This window comes from Narcine bancroftii, chromosome 14 (genome assembly GCF_036971445.1).
Source record: "Narcine bancroftii isolate sNarBan1 chromosome 14, sNarBan1.hap1, whole genome shotgun sequence".
NCBI classification, from domain to species: domain Eukaryota; kingdom Metazoa; phylum Chordata; class Chondrichthyes; order Torpediniformes; family Narcinidae; genus Narcine; species Narcine bancroftii.
The window spans coordinates 56,839,622-56,860,137 of NC_091482.1; the positions used below are offsets into that span (position 1 = coordinate 56,839,622).

Consider the following 20,516-nt stretch of genomic DNA (forward strand, 5'->3'; position numbering starts at 1 on the left):
CGTCAACGTTTCAAAGCCTTTCTAAAACACCAGCTCAATTTTTCCACACAATCTTTATCTCTTGATAGCCTGAGGACCCGACAACTTTTGATTCGCAACTGAATAAGTATTCACGACTCAGTTGAACAGATAATTCTAAAGTACTCTGATTGGGGGGAAAAAAAGTTCATCTTCAACTCAATATTACAAATCAATAACAATCTTCAATAACAATAATGCAAAATCTAATCTTCATGACTGTATAATCTGATAAGATTGTTGGTGATTAAAACTTGTTTTTCAAATGCCATTGGCACACCCACCTGCTAGAAATTGCAGTGTCTTCCGTTCTTCAAGATTATATTGGAGCTGCTCCAGCAGTTCATAATAATGAAACAAGGAGTCTCTTGGCCAGATAACCTTCTCTCTTGCTGGGTTCTGTTTCATCAGTTTTATATTTTTACGAACATAGCTCTGCCAATCTACATAGACATGAAACAAAAACGGTTTTAATTTCTGATTCTTTTCACATTTAATTAGATGGCATTCTAGCTGTGAAAAGAGTAGGAAAGCCAGTTCGTTCATCTTCTACACCTTAGAAGTGGCAGTCACTCTTAGTAAGGAGGGTGCCCCTACAATCTCTGACATAAAGTTCCAAAGGTGCTTGAGGAACCAGCAGCATCTGTGGAGGGAAATGGAGAGGCAATATTTTGGATTAAAGCATTTCATCAAGACTGAATATGGAGGGGTTGATAAAGGTTCTTAACCAGAAATGTGGATTTCCTATTTCCTTCCACAGATACTGGCTGTCCCGCTGAGTTCCTCCAACATAATATTTCCCAAACTGGGTTGGGAGTCAAGGTGCAGTGGTTCTGTGGAGGAAATGGGTACCAATAACTAAAACTTGTATTTTAAAAAATAAAAACTTATTATTTAATTTAATTTTTTTTTTAACCTGTGTTTCTAAACAGTTGCCTCACCACAAACAAAACAAAAATGACATCTTGAGGCTGACGTCAGCAGCGCAGACGTCAGGACGCAAGACGCCATTTTCAACCAATGAGACTCACTTCTTTTGACATGAGACTGGCCACGTTTTTAAAAGTTAAAACCTCCCCCTCCTCTCACTCACTCACTCGCTCCCTCCCCCTGCTCATTTACTTGCTCCCTCCCTCCTTCCCCCTCTCGCTTGCTCTCTCCCCATCTCTCAAACACTTGCTCAACCCCTAACTGGCGAGTGAGGTGCGGCGGCCTGGGCTGCAGCAGGGAGAGGTGTGGCAGAGGCAGCCTGGGCCATGCCGGAGAGCGAGGAGTGGCAGGGTTAGCCAGGCTTGTGGTGGAGAGCAAGGTGCACCGGGGTAGTCTTGGTCTGTGGTGGGACAAGGTCACGGGGAGTCTTCCTAAAGCTCAGCCTAGAGCCCAAGTGGAAATTAATCTGTTACTGGTGAATTATTTATTTTTTTTTGTATGCTTTATTGGAGCGACTTCATCCCTAACATCGAAGTACTCGAGATGGCAGAGGCCGACAGCATCGAATCCACACTGTTGAAGATCCAACTGCTCTGGGTAGGTCACATCTCCAGAATGGAGGACCATCGCCTTCCCAAGATCATGTTCTATGGCGAGCTCTCCACTGGCCTTCGTGTCAGAGGTGCACCAAAGAAGAGGTACAAGGACTGCCTAAAGAAATCTCTTGGTGCCTGCCCCATTGACCACCGCCAGTGGGCTGATATCGCCTCAAACCGTGCATCTTGGCGCCTCACAGTTCGGCGGGCAGCAACCTCCTTTGAAGAAGACCGCAGAGCCCACCTCACTGACAAAAGACAAAGGAGGAAAAACCCAACACCCAACCCCAACCAATAAATTTTCCCCTGCAACCGCTGCAACCGTGTCTGCCTGTCCCGCATCGGACTTGTCAGCCACAAACGAGCCTGCAGCTGACGTGGACATTTACCCCTCCATAAATCTTTGTCCGCGAAGCCAAGCCAAAGAATATTTACTTATTTATTTATATGCTTGTGTATATACCAGCTCTTTTAGACTGTAAATGATGATTGGGGTTCCGCGATTTCAAAGTGTTCCCCAAAAGGGTTCCGTGAATTAAAAAATTTGGGAAGCCCTGCACTAACGACATAATTTTGGCTCCAATTGCAGCAGCTGTAGTATCTTGTGTCTCCAGCAGGGGGCAGTTGTCTGACATAGGCTTTGTACAAATTTTTCTTACAGAGCCTTAAATTGTAGAGTAATTACAGTTTTAGGCATTGTTAACTTGAATACATGAATAAATTGCATCTTGCTATGTGTAGTAATCATTCACAATTGCACAGTTTTACCACTGAGAGACACTCAAATGAGAAAGTATATCGTGGAAGCATAAACTTGAAATGCCTAGTTAAGCATTTAACAATCTAATTTTAACAATAGATTTCCACTGCCTGTCTTACAGACATGTAGCATTTCAAAATCTAAACAAAAATACTTTGTGAAAGAAAACACAACCTGCATTATTAAAGCAATTTACCATAGAATGCTAGACCATAGAAAACAGTCTATTTGGCCTTTCTAGTCTGTGTCAACCACTTTTCTGCTAGTCCCACTGACCTGTTCCCACTCCATAACCCTCCAGACCTCTCCCATCCCTGTATCTATCAAAACTATTCTTAAATCTCAAGATCGAGCCTGTATTCACATCAGATGGCAGTCCATTCCACACTCCCACCACTCTCTGTGAAGAACTTTTCCCTAATGTTCCCCCTAAACCTTTCCCCTTTCAGCTTAAAAGCTAAGACCTCTTGTATTTATCTACCCCAATCTAAGTGGAAAAAGCCTACTCATATCCACTCTGTCTATACCTCTCATAATCTTGTAAACCTCTATCAAATCTCCCCTTATTCTTCTTCACTCCAAGGAATAAAGTCCTAACCTGTTTAATATTTCCATGTAACTCAACTCCTGAAGATTCGGCAACATCCTAGTAAATCTTCTCTGCACTCTTTCAATCTTATTGATATCCTTCTTGTAGGTAGGTGACCAGAACAACACACAATATTCCAAATTTGGCCTCAGAAAAGAACGCAAAATAAATGAAACATTATTTACAGAAGATGATTTATTTTGAAGTTGAAAAGAGAATCGCTATTGAACAGTGGTTTTCATCAAGCTGAATTTTCCCTCTTACCTTTCGCTGTGGGGTTGTAGGAAACTTCACTTGAATGACTCTCATGGCTGCTCCCCACATAATGAATTTCACTGGCACCAGATAATTCAGAATCTGCAGGTCCCTCTCTGCACATAGAAAGAAGTAAAATGTAGTCTGTTACAAATGAACTTTTTACTCACCTTATTCTCACAACTGTGGCCATTTCTCATATCCAGAAGCACCCTAAAATCAAGAAATTTACCCAAGTGGCTATAAGCATACTGGGGGTTAATTGAGTGTAATTGGGTGAAATGGGCTCATGGGCCCAAAAGGTCTGTGTCTAAATTGAAACATTTAAATTTATAAACTGAGATGACTACTCTTGACACAACCTGTACCAAATCTTGCTTCAATAAAAGAATGAGATTCTTTCTACTGATATTAGTGAAAATGTTCCCTTAACAGAAGAAATGTTAAATTCTTGTTTGTCACATGGCAAATTTTACTCAACTTGATAGTGGATCTTCTTCTCTTAGGTGTCATGGTTGGTGTAGTGGTTAGCACAACGCTGTTATAGCACCTGCAATCGTGACTGGGTTTCGAATCCTGTGCTGTCTGTAAGGAGTTTGTACATTCTCCCCATGTCTGTGTGGGTTTCCTCCAACAATTCAAAAAACCGTACCAGGGGCTGTAGGTAAATTGGTTGTAATTGGGAGGCTGAAAGGCCCTGTTAGCATGCTGCATGTCTAAATTTTAAAACTTAAATTAAAAAAAAATGCATATTTTCTCTATAAATATCTTCATCATTAAGCTTTTATAAATCCCCCCAAAAAAGTGATTCTACCACAGTTTGAAAAAACAAACGTTATGATGAACTGAATATTATGAAATAGAACAAAGAGGTACTTTTTCTTAACCTCAAATGACATTTTTTTCAAAGATTACATCTAAGCACAATTATAAATCAATAATTCATTTCAATGAGGTTTCAATTCCTTTATCTAAAATGGTGTTATGGCCATGCAACAATTGTGTGAAGAATAAAATTATCCATGTGCTTGGGAGGGAACAAAAAGCTGTAAACAGTGAGACTAAGATGGTACTTTTACATGGATAATGATTTCTAAATCACAAATTGTAAGGTAGTCAAATTAATTTCTAACATTTCACTATTATTATAAATATTTCCAACTAACAAAATTAAATATGTCGAACTATAGAATATTACAGTACAGAAACGGGCCTTTTCGGCCCTTCTAGTCTGTTCCGACATATGCAAACATATCAGGGAAAATGATTACAAAGGATGAGAATATTGAAGATTTTTTTTTGCTGAGAACCATTGTGATGGGGTATACTGACATATACTGATTCTTTCCCCTTTTTCATCTAATATTCCAGATGCTATTATTTAAATTCTTAATTGTGGCATCGATATCATTAAAGCTCTGCAGTATCAAGATTCCTTTACTGTAATGTAATAAAACATTGCAATATGACACAAAATTTGCTTTAGTCTGCCATAAGCCGCGGACAGAATCGTCATTGACAAAATTTGCCTGAAGCGCCTCTTATAGTCAGTGAAAGAGAGTCTTTTCAGAATCACCGAGTGTCCATGGATTCACCTCCAGCGCTGCTGCAGGCCCTGCAGCCACAGATCGATAAAGAGCATACATTTGATATAATTTGATTTATAGCATACATTTTAATATTTCATAATTACCGATCACTTACCCTTTGCCCATAAGATTCTTAAAGCTCATTCTCCTGCAGATAACAAAGAAAAACAAAGTAACTTTTCCTTCCTGCCCATCCACAACTCCCTTTTCTCCAACTCCCCAAGTAAGGATTGCCTCTTAGATTTAAGGCAATACTTCTTCCTCCTCATTTTAGAATATCCTGAGGTTATGAAAAGCACTAATGAATCCAATGTCCTTTCCTCTTGTATTTATAGAAGTGGTAATTCAGAATGGTATTTCAACTAGTCGCTTCCTTTTACCCATAACTTCTGTTCAAAAGTAACATATTTACCTCAAGTCTCAGAGTGGAGTACAACTTATCTACCATATCTTTTCTTAAGAAGTCCCTTAGAATGGAGACTGATTTCACAATTTTAGCACAGAGATTGTGATGTCTGTATTGGAGTCACAGACTCTGTTACAGGAAGAGCAGGAGGCAGGTAGTTTGTGATTTTGGGTATTCCTATTTTAACTTGACTTCCACATTCTCCCAGTGAAGAGGCTCAAACTTCTCTGTGCCTGCCTGAATACTCCACTGTACATGAGTATAATATAGACGGTAATATTTATACACGAGTCAGTGAGACTGTTGCATTTTTTCAAAAATATTTTCTGTCTCATCTTGGTAATCTCTTACCATTGACAGAATTTGGGCCTGCTCAGGAGTTTGATCTCGGATAGGTGTTTCCTTATCACTGACAGTGGTGAAGGCAGATAGAGGAGAACAGATGGTACTGGTTTCTGCAGACACTTTTCACATTTTCAAAAACTGTTTTCAATAAACAATGGCTTTCACTCTGTTTTAAATCTCAGACATTTGCATGGCTTAAAAGAAAATTAATTTCAGCTGCCCCCAATTTTCAAAGAGCACACACATGGAATTTTTCTGATAAATAACAATATTTCTCAAAGTAAAGATATAAACAATTTTTGTTCAAAGTCAGCTGCATCCCTCTTGGACACTTCCTCTCACATTATACTTAAAGGTTGGACTTCAAAGCTCAGATTTATTGTCAGAGTACATGCAGACATAACATTACATACAACCCTGAGATTCTTCTTCCTGTGGGTCAGGCAGAATTTTTACACAGCAGTAGTGTAAAATAGAATACTCAAGAAAAGTCAGGTATACAAAAGAGAGAAATGTAAACAAGAAAGAAATAGAAACAAATTGCAATACAGAAAATTTTAAAAATCGATAATAAATAATGTGCAAATTCAGTCCTCAAATCATTTCTTTGATTGAGGTTGAAGTCTGATGGTGGAGAATAAGCAACTGATCATGACCTGGTGGTCAGTTCTTTGTGGCACCTATTCCTCATTCCTAATGCCTACAGTGAGAACAGAGCATATCCGGGAGGGTGTGGATCCTCGATGATTGCTGCTGCTCTCCGACGGCAGCGTACCCCATAGACTTTCTCGATGGTGGGAAGGTTTTACCTGTGATATACTGGACTGTGTCTACTACCTTTTGCAGGGCTTCCCACTCAGAGGTATTGGTGCCCCCATATCAGGCCATGATGCAGTCGGTCAGCACAGTTTCTACTACACATTTGTAGAGATTTGTCAAGGTTTGAGATGTCATACCAAACCACCACAGACACTTGAGGAAGTAGAGGCACTGACGCACTTTCTTCACAATGACATTTGTGTGTTGGGTTCAGGAAAGATCCTCAGAGATAATGACTCACAGGAATTTAAATTTGCTCACCTTCTCCACCTCTCATAACCTCAATGATCATTGGATCGTACACCTTTGGCTTGTTCTTCCTAAAGTCAACAATGAGCTCCTTGGTCTTGTGACATTGAGTGTGTAATGGAGGATTAAAACCATGTACCCAGATGCTTTTTGCTTATGTGGAACTGACGACACTGGGTCCACACGCAGGTCACCTTACTTTCAGAACTAGCAGATGTAATTAAACTCAGCCATGGGGACTTATCTAAAAATACACTTTGAAATGGAATTCCACTGTGAGGCCCAGGGAAAGCAGTTGTCAAATGGAACACTCTGAAATTGACGAATTGGTCACAACCTGTCTTGCTCGAGAAGTTTTAATAAGTCTTTGTATCTACGAGATAAACCAGGAAATCATAACATCCTGGTTCCATAATAATTAATCTTCTAAATTGTAGAATATAAAGTTCAGTTTTGATTTTGACTGACAAATATTAGAAGGATTAGGCGCATGATTAATTGTTTTTGGGGTATATAAGCCTGTGGTCCTGCTGCTGAAGTTTAGACTCTCCGAGGGGTGGGAACACCCCTTGTCAAGAAAGAAGAACAGCCAGAGTCCGAGCAACGTCCCGGTTGGGGGAGGTGGAGAAGCTGCTACCGGCGCCCTGACAACCTACTACAAGTGTGCAGTTGTTGCCTCGCTTTGGCAGTTGGGACCAGTCCAAGCGTTGATAAGTATAGTTGGAAAAGGCTTGCATATTGTAGTGTGAAATCAGCTTTTAAATTAGTAATAAACATTTGTATAAACTGAACTGCTCTCGGTGTGTGTGTCTATTTTCTTTCAGTAGTTCAAACACTGTGACCAATCTAAAATGAACAAAATGAGAGGTATAAGTTTACCCAAGACAGAGTGGAAGGTTTCTAATCTCTCTCCCGTATGCTGACTCATTGCCCCTTTTTATAAAACCCATTATCGTGGTATCGTCACAAAATTTGTAGATGGTGTTAGTGAGCTACACAGTTATAGGTATAAAGTGAATAAAGCAGATGGCTAAGAACTGTGGTACTGATGGAGATTGGAGATGTTCTTGCTAATCTTCACTGATTGTGATCTGGAGGTGAGGAAATCTAGGATCCAATTACACAGTGGGTATTGGAGCCCAAGTCTGCAATAGTTTTGAGGGGATGATGGTGTTGAATGCCAAACTGCATTTGATATAGAGCATCCTGATGTACACGTCTTTGCTGTCCAGGTGTTCCAGGGCTTTGTGTAGAGCCAGTGAGATGGCATCTGTCACTGGGGTAGGCAAATTGGAACAGATCCATTTCACCACTCAAACAGGAGCTGATATGCTTCAATACCAGCCTCTCAAAACACTTCACTGTGGATGTGAGTGCCACTGGTCAGTAGCCATTTAGGCAGGTTACCACACTCTTCTTGGGCACAGGTACGATTTGGGCCTGTTTGAAACAAATGGGTACCATGCCCTGCCAGAGTGAGATATTGAAGATATCTGTGAATGCACAAGCAAGTTGGTCAGCACAGGTTTTCAGTACTGGGCTGGTTATCAGTCAAGATTGATTGCTTTCCTTGGATTCACTCTCTTGAAAGCACCCTGCACATCTCTGGTGGAACACTAATATATGCATTGACCCGTCCCTGAAACTGTAGCTCCTCACCCTCAGCATTCCTAATAAAGGCAGTACCGCCCAATCACCTCCCTCAGTACTGCCTTGGAATTGTGCCAACAGTATGTAAGATATGCCTGAAGTTTATAGGATTAAAGCCTGTTAATCTTGACTTCTGGTCTGTCAGGTCTAATTGAGAGCACTCCAACATCATCATCTAATACTGACAGTAGAGGATCATCAGGGGACTTTGGTTCTTCCTTGTTCTGAAGTGCCATCTCCTACTGCACTTTATTTGGTTTTGTAGCAGGTTATGTCATTTATGCCCTGTCCCAGCTGATAGGTATCCTTCGTTGTTTCTACTCTCATCCGGAATCTTCACTTCGACCAAGAGATAACTTTTCGAAAGTCGTACCTGCTCCGGACTTGAATGCCTGTGATCTGGCTCTCAGTAGGTTCGGGATTTCATTGGTCATCCAGGTCTTCTGGCTGGGAAAAACCCTGAACAATTTGGGGAGGAGGGGGAGTGGGGGAAGACACACTCATCCACAGCTGTTTTTATAAATTCAGTGACAGCCCCGGTGTAATCATTCAGATCTACAGCTGAGTTCCTGAACAATTCCCAATCCACTGACTCAAGGCAGTCTTACAACTGTTCTTCAGCTTCTCATGTCCACCTTCTGGCTGTCCTGATCTCTGGAGCCTCTCTTTTTAGTCTCTCTATGATGGTGGATGCAGTGTCAGTGGTGTGTAATTGCTCAGCAAAAGAAAGTGTAAGGTGCTCTTTCCTTCCGATGGGTCACCCTTGGGTAAAGTGTAGTACCTGTTCAGCCTCCCAATCCGGGATTGCAGATGGTGGATGGCTTTTACAAGCAGATTCTACAAATTGGAATTTATGGTTGTAAAACTAAAAACTCTGGGCAAATAAATCTGCTGATCAATAGCCAGGTTTACTCATCCAGTATGGACACCACAACTGAAGAAGGCAACTAGAAACCACTTCACATCTCCAGAATGGAGGACCATCGCCTTCCCAAGATCGTGTTATATGGTGAGCTCTCCACTGGCCACCGTGACAGAGGTGCACCAAAGAAAAGGTACAAGGACTGCCTAAAGAAATCTCTTGGTGCCTGCCACATTGACCACCGCCAGTGGGCTGATATCGCCTCAAACCATGTATCTTGGCGCCTCACAGTTCGGCGGGCAGCAACCTCCTTTGAAGAAGACCGCAGAGCCCACCTCACTGACAAAAGGCAAAGGAGGAAAAACCCAACACCCAACCCCAACCAACCAATTTTCCCCTGCAACCGCTGCAACCGTGTCTGCTTGTCCCGCATCGGACTTGTCAGCCACAAACGAGCCTGCAGCTGACGTGGACATTTACCCCCTCCATAAATCTTCGTCCGCGAAGCCAAGCCAAAGAAAGAATGATGAACTCAACGTCGACTACCGTCTCACCTCAAAGATGGGAGGCAACAGCTACAATTTGGAGGGTCAGCGATTGTGACGGATGGAGAGACATGATAACCCATGCCGAACAGCAAGGCACCTGAATGAATGATGAAAGTGGAGGGAGCACAGCCAGGTGATCCAACTTGTTAAAATGTGGTATTGGAAAATAATATCAGGCTTTCCTTATCTTGGTGTAGCAGCGATCAAGTGTGCTGGAACTCGAGAAAAGCAGGCTACGTACCGGTAGCAATTGGGCAGTGTTTTCTTGAGACGGGCCTGATTAAAGTCACCAACTTTGATTTGTAGTGTGTCAGGGTGCGCCAACTCTTGTTTACTGGCCACATCATGCAGTTCTGCAAGTGCCTGTTTGTAATCAGCATTGGAAGGAATATGAACTCCAGAATCATTGATCAGAACTCTTGGGGTAGATAGAAGGGTCTTTTCTACATTGTAGACAATAACAAAATCTTGACTCCTACCTCTGCAAAATCTGTAGTTTAAAATGCTCTGCTTCACGTTGGTCTTCAAGCTGCTGAACCTGTGCTGTCAGATCCTTCCTTATAGTCTGAAAATTGCTTACTGTGGATAAAATATTTTAAACATTTAGTAACTGCAATAAGGCATTGTTTGTTAATTTTGAAATCCAAAAATTCTGGCACGTTGATCACGTTTATGAGGTACTGTGTAATGCAATGGTGATGTAACAGAACTACCAGTGCAAAGGTCTGAACTGAAAATACAGGGACATGATTTCAATTGGGCATCATGGCAGTTAGGGAATTTAAATTCAATAAATTTATCAAGAAATGGTGCATACAGAGATTCTCATAAATGTACATCTGGTTCATTAATTAGGGAAGGAAAACTGCTGCCCTTGCCCAGTCTGGACTAATATGCTTCCTGAACAATAAGTGGCTTCCTTCCCAGAAATACTCATATACAACGAATCCTGTTTTAAACAGTAGACGACATACTTTTCCTATTGATTTAGAGCTACTTCTAACACAAAGTGCACATTCTGACTGAATTCTGTGTGGGCGCTGTAACTGGAACACATTGCATGTTAAAATGCTAGTTCAATTTAATATTTCAGTTACTCCTGCCACTGATATGTATTTAAAATGATGCATACATTCTGAACATAACTGAAGCTGTGGAAATGGTCTCCTGAGAGGTCTGAAGCCCTCCTCTGAAGTTGATGACATAATGTGAATTTAAATGGCATTCATGAGGCGCAAAAAAAGTGGTATGGAGACTAACTGGCAAACGAGAGTTTGTTGGCTGAACCTGATGGTTTCAACTTCAATTAGCTAAACTGACAGCTAGTGTGGATCCTGACTGGAAATGCCCAGTCGAATTTCTTCAATTTGGTTCTGGTTAAACGGCTCTGGGAGAATAATACAAGGGATTAAAAAACTCCATGTGATCATTTCAGGGACAAATTCAGAACGATTCTGGTTAAACGGCTCTGGGAGAATAATACAAGGGATTAAAAAACTCCATGTGATCATTTCAGGGACAAATTCAGAACGATTCTGGTTAAACGGCTCTGGGAGAATAATACAAGGGATTAAAAAACTCCATGTGATCATTTCAGGGACAAATTCAGAGTGATTCTTTATCAAAGTACCTCTAACAGACATTAAAAGAATATATATGTACATGATATTCCCATGTTGTGAATCAGGAGTTCATGAACTTCTTATTCTGTTATGGCCATGTGTGACAGTCTTTCTTGAATGTTTCTCTATGGTTGAACTCGGCACGATTTATTACAGCATAACATAAAGATTTTGCGGATAGGTTATATGGAATTGCTAGTACCAACAAGTGCAAGTAATTCATGTTTCTTTGGGTAACAATCACATTATATAATGGCAACTTTCTCACTTACGCCGTAGAGGGCTTTCTTACCATGCATCCTGCACAGACATTCTCACTTACGCCGTAGAGGGCTTTCTTACCATGCACCCTGCACAGACATTCTCACTTACGCCATAGAGGGCTTTCTTACCATGCATCCTGCACAGACATTCTCACTTACGCCGTAGAGGGCTTTCTTACCATGCATCCTGCACAGACATTCTCACTTACGCCGTAGAGGGCTTTCTTACCATGCATCCTGCACAGACATTCTCACTTACGCCGTAGAGGGCTTTCTTACCATGCATCCTGCACAGACATTCTCACTTACGCCGTAGAGGGCTTTCTTACCATGCATCCTGCACAGACATTCTCACTTACGCCGTAGAGGGCTTTCTTACCATGCATCCTGCACAGACATTCTCACTTACGCCGTAGAGGGCTTTCTTACCATGCATCCTGCACAGACATTCTCACTTACGCCGTAGAGGGCTTTCTTACCATGCATCCTGCACAGACATTCTCACTTACGCCGTAGAGGGCTTTCTTACCATGCATCCTGCACAGACATTCTCACTTACGCCGTAGAGGGCTTTCTTACCATGCATCCTGCACAGACATTCTCACTTACGCCGTAGAGGGCTTTCTTACCATGCATCCTGCACAGACATTCTCACTTACGCCGTAGAGGGCTTTCTTACCATGCATCCTGCACAGACATTCTCACTTACGCCGTAGAGGGCTTTCTTACCATGCATCCTGCACAGACACTCTCACTTACGCCGTAGAGGGCTTTCTTACCATGCATCCTGCACAGACACTCTCACTTACGCCGTAGAGGGCTTTCTTACCATGCATCCTGCACAGACATTCTCACTTACGCCGTAGAGGGCTTTCTTACCATGCATCCTGCACAGACATTCTCACTTACGCCGTAGAGGGCTTTCTTTCCATGCATCCTGCACAGACATTCTCACTTACGCCGTAGAGGGCTTTCTTACCATGCATCCTGCACAGACATTCTCACTTACGCCGTAGAGGGCTTTCTTACCATGCATCCTGCACAGACATTCTCACTTACGCCGTAGAGGGCTTTCTTACCATGCATCCTGCACAGACATTCTCACTTACGCCGTAGAGGGCTTTCTTACCATGCATCCTGCATAGACATTCTCACTTACGCCGTAGAGGGCTTTCTTACCATGCATCCTGCACAGACATTCTCACTTACGCCGTAGAGGGCTTTCTTACCATGCATCCTGCACAGACATTCTCACTTACGCCGTAGAGGGCTTTCTTACCATGCATCCTGCACAGACATTCTAGTGTGTGGTAACCAAACAGGTTTTCAGTTACTCATATCGTGTAGATTAAACATCTGGTGTGGTTTATCCTTCAATCTTGCAGATGTTTGAAAGGATCCTCAGAAAAATAAGTGGGTGTTGTTTTGCATGTTAGGCTGTCATTCCACAGGTTGACCTACACTCTGCAGACATTGTATAAGTTTTCCATTGCTACAATATCTGCAAGTTCCCAAACAGGCCATCATCTTGCTCAAAGTTTTCATTTACAACCAATTGTTGAGGCTTATTTTGAGGACTAGTACTTCTTTACTGCTTTAATGATCTCATCATGGTTCTGTTCCAGAATTTTAATTTTAATTTAGAGATGCAGCCTGGTAACAGGCCTTTCTGTCCAGTATGAATGAAAGCTTTGATTACAAATGCTAAATAATCCATTGTCATTTTCACACATATATCTAGGTTGAGATTCGTTGAACCAACTGGAACCAGTGGAGGCTACAGGTGCCATAGTTGGTGTTTGGATCAGTTTTGTCAGGTTTTCAGATAAGGTTGATTGCACTGCTTATGTGAGGTAGAAAAAAAACACCCCACCCATAGGATCTTCCTTATTTGTTTCTAGAATCTACCTTTAGCTATCTTTTCCAGAAGAAGAGAGTCTGTTTTCCCATCACCATAGTTCTATAATGCTCCATTAAAGTGAAGAATTTTTTTGTGTTTAATTATTTAGGTGCAGTAATTTTGCAGTGGTGGGTGAAACCTTGACTGATTTCTATTGGGACATTGTCCACAGTCAGGAAGTCAGGACTCAGTTGGCAACGCTTTCATATCATTAGTAGAAGGTTGTAGGTTCCATTGCAGAATTTTGACCATTAAAACCCAGGCTGTCAGTTTAATATTTTACCCCCTCCATAAATCTTCGTCCGCGAAGCCAAGCCAAAGAGAAAGAGAGAGATTAGCTAAAACGCCGAACATTAATCACATGGCAATAAAAGATCACAAACTACTTCAATCAAAAGATATACCAAGTTCCTTGATAGATAACAGCCTTAAACATTATTTGGAATGATTATAGTTCAATTTGTGGAACCTTCTGCATAGAAATTGACTGCTGTGTTTCCTTTAACAAAACTATACTTCAAAAGTACTCAATTTCCTGTGAAGCACTCTTAGGTGTTGAAGTTGCAAATCTTTCAGTCTTTTTGAATACTTATTTCAATGTAGGCTGCTGAACATAAAATTCAGACAATTCAGAGAACACCAAGGAGTGATTTTCCAAAATGAAAAATTGTTGCTCTCTAAAGTAAGATGGAAATTGGCTTTTTCCATATAATATGGTAATACTTAACATTTAAATAAAGTATTTTTTGCTTACCCATTATTCCTACAATTATATTTCTGAATATGAAGGAACCAATCAGGATCCACAATATTAAATAGATGCCAGTTGCAATTTTATCAACTTCCTGTACTTCCCATACATCAAGAAGCAAAGCATGCCAGTGGTCCAGGGTAAATAACTGAAAAAGGGTCTGCATTGTATGCAGGATATCACTACCAAAAATAAGTTAAATGAATTACTTTCCAAGATAATATAATAATGCAAAATGTGCATTTCATGCACCAGTTTTCTTCTCTTACATCATTAATGATCCTTTTAGTTTTCATGTCATTAATTCTTTAATTAATCAATTAAAACAGTTAGAAGCTGAATATTTTACTCTCATATAGATTGCAGTTATTATAAACATTATTATTATAAACTGTAGCTATTTGTATTCTATTATTAAAACCACAAATTCCAAAATACCAAACAAAAGCTTCCTGGAACAAGATTAATATTCCAGCACAATTTGACTGAGGTGTCACTGGGGAAAAAAACTATTGGGAAAAAGTGGCTGATTTGATATGTATTTTGCAGGTGTAAAGAACTGTATACACAAATGTTTACTCTCAATTACACTCCTCTGGAGAACAATTGATTGATTTTAGTGTATAAGGAGCTGCAGCCTGTTAGTTGGAAAGAAGAAAAATTTACTGCAACCTCAGTTCTCCAGTAATGAAAAGTGAAAATGAAATGATTTGACTGATCGATATTTTCTAAAGGGATTTATTCTAAAATGCATTTTGAGTACTGATGACTGGTAATAAAAGAAAAAAAAACCCAGAATATCTGTTGAAATGGTGTGAATTTGTCATAATTTTCATTGTTGTTACAAGCAATGGAAAAAAGAATCAAAGCAGCAGAGATGTGGTTTCTCAGAAGAATGCTATGCATATCATATGCAGACAGGATAACAAACCAAGCAACATCACGTGAAGAGATACATTACAACATTTAGTTACAGCTGGAAAGCTGGAGCCAACAACTACAATTCGGAGGGTCAGAGAGACAAGATCGCCCACTCTGAATGGCAAGGCAGCTGATCTTCCTGAAAGCATTTCGAGCTGACATAGGTACGAAGTGGGAACTTCTGAGGTTGTCAGTTGTTTGTGGAGCTGAGATCATCAGTAGAAATATGCAGAGCCCTTTTATGCTTGGGCTTATGGAATTGTGTACTACGACTAATTCACATAATGACGAGGACACTAGGTTTTACCTGCTTTTGGTTCAAATTTTGAAGAAATCCTTGTGTTTCAAGAAAAACATAATTAGACTTAACCAATGAAATCTTATCTCGAGTTAAGTTTCCCTCAAAAGTTGAGATAAATCCTGCATGGGTCATGTTACATTTTTTTTAAAAAACCTGAATGAATTCAATTTTTTGTAAGTTTTGAAAATACACTTACCTAAAAGCTGATTTATAGACCCGTCCAGGATTACTAGATTCTGTGTAGCTCTGAAAAAGTGAAACTCCAACGATTGCAAAAGCATAGGCAAATATCAACACCATCAGTAAGATAAAAGTCATTGCCTAGAATAGATAAAAATCATTAATGCCAATTTCCTGCTCATACAGTAAGTAAACCATGGTATTTTTCCTTAGTATTATATTCATTAAGAAAATAAATAAAACAAAGAACAATTGGCAAAATTAGAGTTACTAGTAACCAAAGAAACAAAATTACTATGAGTGACACAAGAGACTGGAATATGAAGTAAAAAAAACAGTCTGCTGAAGGAACTCAGTGGGTGAAGCAGCGTCAGCGGAAGAAAAAAGGATTGCTGACATGGTGGGTCAGAACCCTTCATCAGGACTGGAAGGTGAACAGGGGAGATGACCAGTATAATAAGGACAGGGTAAGATGGGCTAGGAGGGGATTGGTGAATCAGGGATGGGCAAAGGATGGTCGTCTGAAAGGGAAGAAGGCGCTGGGAATTGGGTCATTGATTGTCAAATGGAGAGAGAGGCAAGAGAAAAAGCAGGGTCGGATGGAAGAAGATGGATCAAAGAGGATAAATCTGGAGACACTTTAAATTATTCACATTTGGATGTACAGCCTGGTAACAGGCCCTTCTAGCCCATTAGCCCAATTAATCTACAAACCCTGTATGTTTTTGGATGGTGGGAGGAAACCAGAGCACCCAGAGGATATGGTGAGAATTTTTCTCTGCAACTGCCCAGAATTGGTGGACTGTAATCAATAAAGATCTTCTCTTTGAGAAGTCTGCAATGTTTCAACCAGTAACACTCTTAAGATAAATCTCGTACTTGCTTTAATTTAATGACACTTGCAAGATGGTTCAATCCTCATAATAAGTTAACAAGTGTAATCTGCATTGTATCGAACTGATTTCAATGAAAAATTCAGTGAAGGTATTAAATAAATCTGCAAGCTGAAAGGGTTAATGACCTACAATAGAAATGGCCCTGTGGATAAATGTTCCATGCTACAATCACACGTCACTGCCAACAGTGATATTTTAATGGATCCTGGGTTGAGGATGTTGTATATAATCAATTTCCATCGTGATAGTGGTTATTTGAATCTATCGTGGAAATGCTACATGCGCAGAGTAATGATTTGCATGTAAATTTAGCATTCACTCAATCATCTCCAAAAGAAATTGCATATGGTTTATTAAGTTCACACTTTGTCACCATTGGGCCAAATTACATAACTACTTTGTATTCCTTTGTAGTAGAATTTTAAATAGACATTCAATTTATTTATAATTAAATAGAAGCAATTGCTAAATTGTTACCTTCAATGCTTTTGTTACAGTCAACAGAAGAAATCGGACTTGATGAAACCTTCTCATTCTCTTCAAGGAATGCAAAACTCTGAAAATCCGAAAAACTTTTAAAAAGTGGAGATCAATGTAGGTTTGGAGTTGAGCTTTCTTGACAATTTCTGGAAGGATAGACTGATTACACGAGAGAATAAAAAAAATGAACGATAATTATTTCATAGGAAAAAGCTTTTGCCTCCAAATCCCAATTTCTGTTCTTTCCTGGCTCTGTTTCTCCATCCATTCAAACCACACAAGGATTGATTGACTTGGCTCTAGTGCCCTAATTTGTCTCATTCCAAATTCTTCCATTTCTAATTTCTTTCTTACAAATGTTCCAGGAGATCCTCAGCTCCAATTCCATATACAAGCTGTGGGTTGCTATTAAAATTAAAACAACAATCATTTGAATGAAAAATATTATCTTCATATGTTCAATTAAAACTATTAGGTTTGATAAACTTGCTAAATTAAACAGAGGGGAGCCAGATGAGTAAATGGTTCCGGAGTAAAAGAAGGCTTTGTAGCGCGATCTCTATCCACAAGCAGGCTCGAAGTGAGTGATTAAAGGCTTTAATAACCTAAAATGTCAGATGCATCTTTACATGCTGCTGGCCTGGATCCAAGGCTGGTATGGAGAGAGGCGACTAGGTCTATCTGCCTTTCCTGGGAATCATACGGGGAGGAGTTAGAGAGGAGCTACAGGGTTGGAGGCGGGCCAGCAAGATCACCTCATGCACTATTGTGTTCCATCACCGACTTACAGGCAAGGATCCCATACAGGCTCTGAGATGCTGGTGACTAAAGGTCAAAGAACTCACACCAGGCTTCAGGCTGCTGGAGAACCAGGTATCGGAACCTGGATTTGAGAGGGTGCTATGGGCAAGAAGAGCTCCTGAAGGGTCCTGGGCCCTGAAGGCTTCCTCATCATGTTGGAGGTTTGGCTCCGGGCTCGGGTTGCAGATGGTTTGAACTGAACTGGAATCTTGGGTGAACATAAAGGCTGCAGGAGCACAGGAGGTGAATCCCGGGACACTCAGTGACTCTGATGGTACTCTCTTTTGCTTCTCTTTCTCTGACTGTAAGGAAATCTGAGCAAAGCTAATGGTGAATCTTTGTCTGCCTTATGGCAAATTGAAGTCAATGTGTGTAATATTGTATTTCCATTTTACCACATGATATTAAATAGTATCTGATCTGATCTGGCAATATTGGGTAGAGTGATACCCTTCTGAGTTACTGTGTCTCCACTCCAATCCTGCTACGTAACTTGCTCTCAGTACTCTGCACTGACACTATATATGGTTTTGGAATAGAACCATATAACCATAGACCACTACAGCACAGAAACCGGCTCCTTGGCCCTTCTAGTCTGTGCCAAACTATTTTTCCGCCTAATTTCACTGACCTGCACCCTTATTATATCCCTCCAAACTCCTCCTGTCTAGGTACCTGTCCAATTTTTTAAAATGTCAAAATTGAGCCTGCATTAACCAGTTTAGCTTGCAGCTTGTTCCACACTCCCACCGCCCTCTGAATGCAGAAGTTCCCCCAATGCTCCATTTACACATTTCCCTTTTCAACCTCAACCCATGACTTACAGTTTTTCTGTCCTCACCTCAGTGAAAAAAGCCTGCTTGCAATTACTCTCTCTATACCTACCCATCATGATTTTGTACAAATCCATGTCGATGTAATCAGAAGAAGGCTCGCTGGCGGCTTTACTTTGTGAAGTGTTTGAGGAGATTTGGAATGTCACCGAAGACTCTCAAAAACTTCTACAGGTATACTGTGGAGAGCATTCTGGCTGGTTGCATCACTGTCTAGTACAGAGGTGCCAACTCTCAGGATAAGAAAAAACTCCAGAGGGTTGTTAACTCAGCCTGTAGCATCACAGGCAACAGACTTCATTCTATGGAGGGCATCTACAAGCAGCAGTGTCTTTTAAAAAAAAAGCAGCCTCTAACCTAAAGGCCCCCACCACCCAAGCCATGCCCTCTTCACTCAATTACCATAAGGGGGAAAAGGTACAGGAGCCAAAAGATGAGCACTCAGTGGCACAAGGATAACTTCTTTCCTGCTGCCATCAGATTCATGAATAATCAATGAACCAAAGACACTGCCTTATTTTTCATGAACTATTTTAAAAAATCTATTGTAAGATGGTTCGACCAAATGCTAAATTTCGTGACTTGTTCATAACAATAAATTCTGATTCTGATCAATCTTCTGTGCTCTAGGGAATAAAGTCCTAACCTGTTAACTTTTCCCTGTTACTCATTTCTTCAAATCATTTGATATGCATTATGGTACTGCAATTCATCTCAGGAATAATACAATAGATATGACTAAAATAGGATGTAATTGGGAGACTAGAATTAAATTTAAATGTCAAAGATATAAAGTTCAGAAAAAAAAACAAAGTGAGGGGAAAAAGAAGTGCAAACAATGTACTGTATGTATGTTAGTCAACTGGAAGAAAAGCTGTTTTCTTGTGTGGGAGAGGCCACACTGATATGATGTGAGAACATATTGTGTCATTTAAAAACCAACAAAAATAAGCAATGAGGAGAGAAAATATTACATTTGAAAGTAATCTGGCTAATTATATAAAAATGGAAATCAAAAGTTTTTGCAGATTTATAAAGAGTAAAAGTGAGGCAAGAGTGAGCATTGATTTGCTGGAAAATAACTAGAGAAGTGGCCATAGGGAACAAGAAAAAGGTGGAGAAACTGAATAGGTATTTTGCATTAGTTTTCTCTGTGGATGACACCAGTGACATGCCAGAAATTCGAGAGAGTCGGGCAGAAGTGGGTGTAATCAATACTACCAAGGAGAAGGAGCCGAGCTGAAGATGGATAAGTCATCTGGCTCAGACAGACTACATCTCAGGGTTCTGAAGAAGAGATTGTGAATGCATTAGTAGTGATCTTTCAGGAATTGCTAGAGTCAGGAATGGTTCCAGAGGACAGGAAAATTGCAAAATGTCACTCCACTCTTTAAAAAAGGAGAGAGGCAACAGGAAATTATTGGACAGTTAACCGAACTTCTGTGGTCGACAAAGAGGTTTCAGAATATTTGAAACCACAAGAGAAAATAGGCTCAAAGTCAGCACGGTTTCTTCAGAGAAAGTATTGCCTGACATAGATGTTGGAAGAAGTAATGAGCAGACAGACAAAAGAGTATCAGTGGATGTTCTTTACTTTTCAGGATTTTGACAAGGTGCCACACATTAGGCTGTTAAACAAAGCAGGAGCCCATGGTATTACATTAAAGGTATTAGCATGGTTATAGTCGGGCTGACTGGCAAAAGGAAAAGTCTGGGAATAAAGGGGTCTTTTTCTGACTGGCTGACAGTAAATAGTGGTGTTCCAAAGGGGTTGGTGTTGGGTCCACTACTTTTCATCCTGTATGTAAATGATTTAGATGATGGAATTGATGGCTTTGTGGCCATGTTTGTGGATGATATGAAGATAAGTGGAGGGACAAAGAGCATTGTGGAAGTAGGGAATCCACAAAGGGTCTTGGAATTTGGGAGAATGGGCAAAGAAATGGCAGATG

General features: G+C 40.5%; 1 protein-coding gene across 1 annotated transcript in view; it reads right to left on the reverse strand.

Annotated features, from left to right (window-relative positions):
- The window catches only part of LOC138749857 (cation channel sperm-associated protein 2-like), a 39,570-nt gene that overhangs the window by 1,302 nt on the left and 17,752 nt on the right, over positions 1 to 20,516 (reverse strand). Inside the window, exons 6-12 of the mRNA XM_069911811.1 lie at positions 16,928 to 17,089; positions 15,571 to 15,695; positions 14,156 to 14,334; positions 10,096 to 10,195; positions 4,853 to 4,885; positions 3,158 to 3,264; positions 303 to 461 (exon numbers count right to left, since the gene is read on the reverse strand). Coding sequence (XP_069767912.1) covers positions 303 to 461; positions 3,158 to 3,264; positions 4,853 to 4,885; positions 10,096 to 10,195; positions 14,156 to 14,334; positions 15,571 to 15,695; positions 16,928 to 17,089 — 865 coding nt within the window. The remainder of the gene's footprint in view (positions 1 to 302; positions 462 to 3,157; positions 3,265 to 4,852; positions 4,886 to 10,095; positions 10,196 to 14,155; positions 14,335 to 15,570; positions 15,696 to 16,927; positions 17,090 to 20,516) is intronic.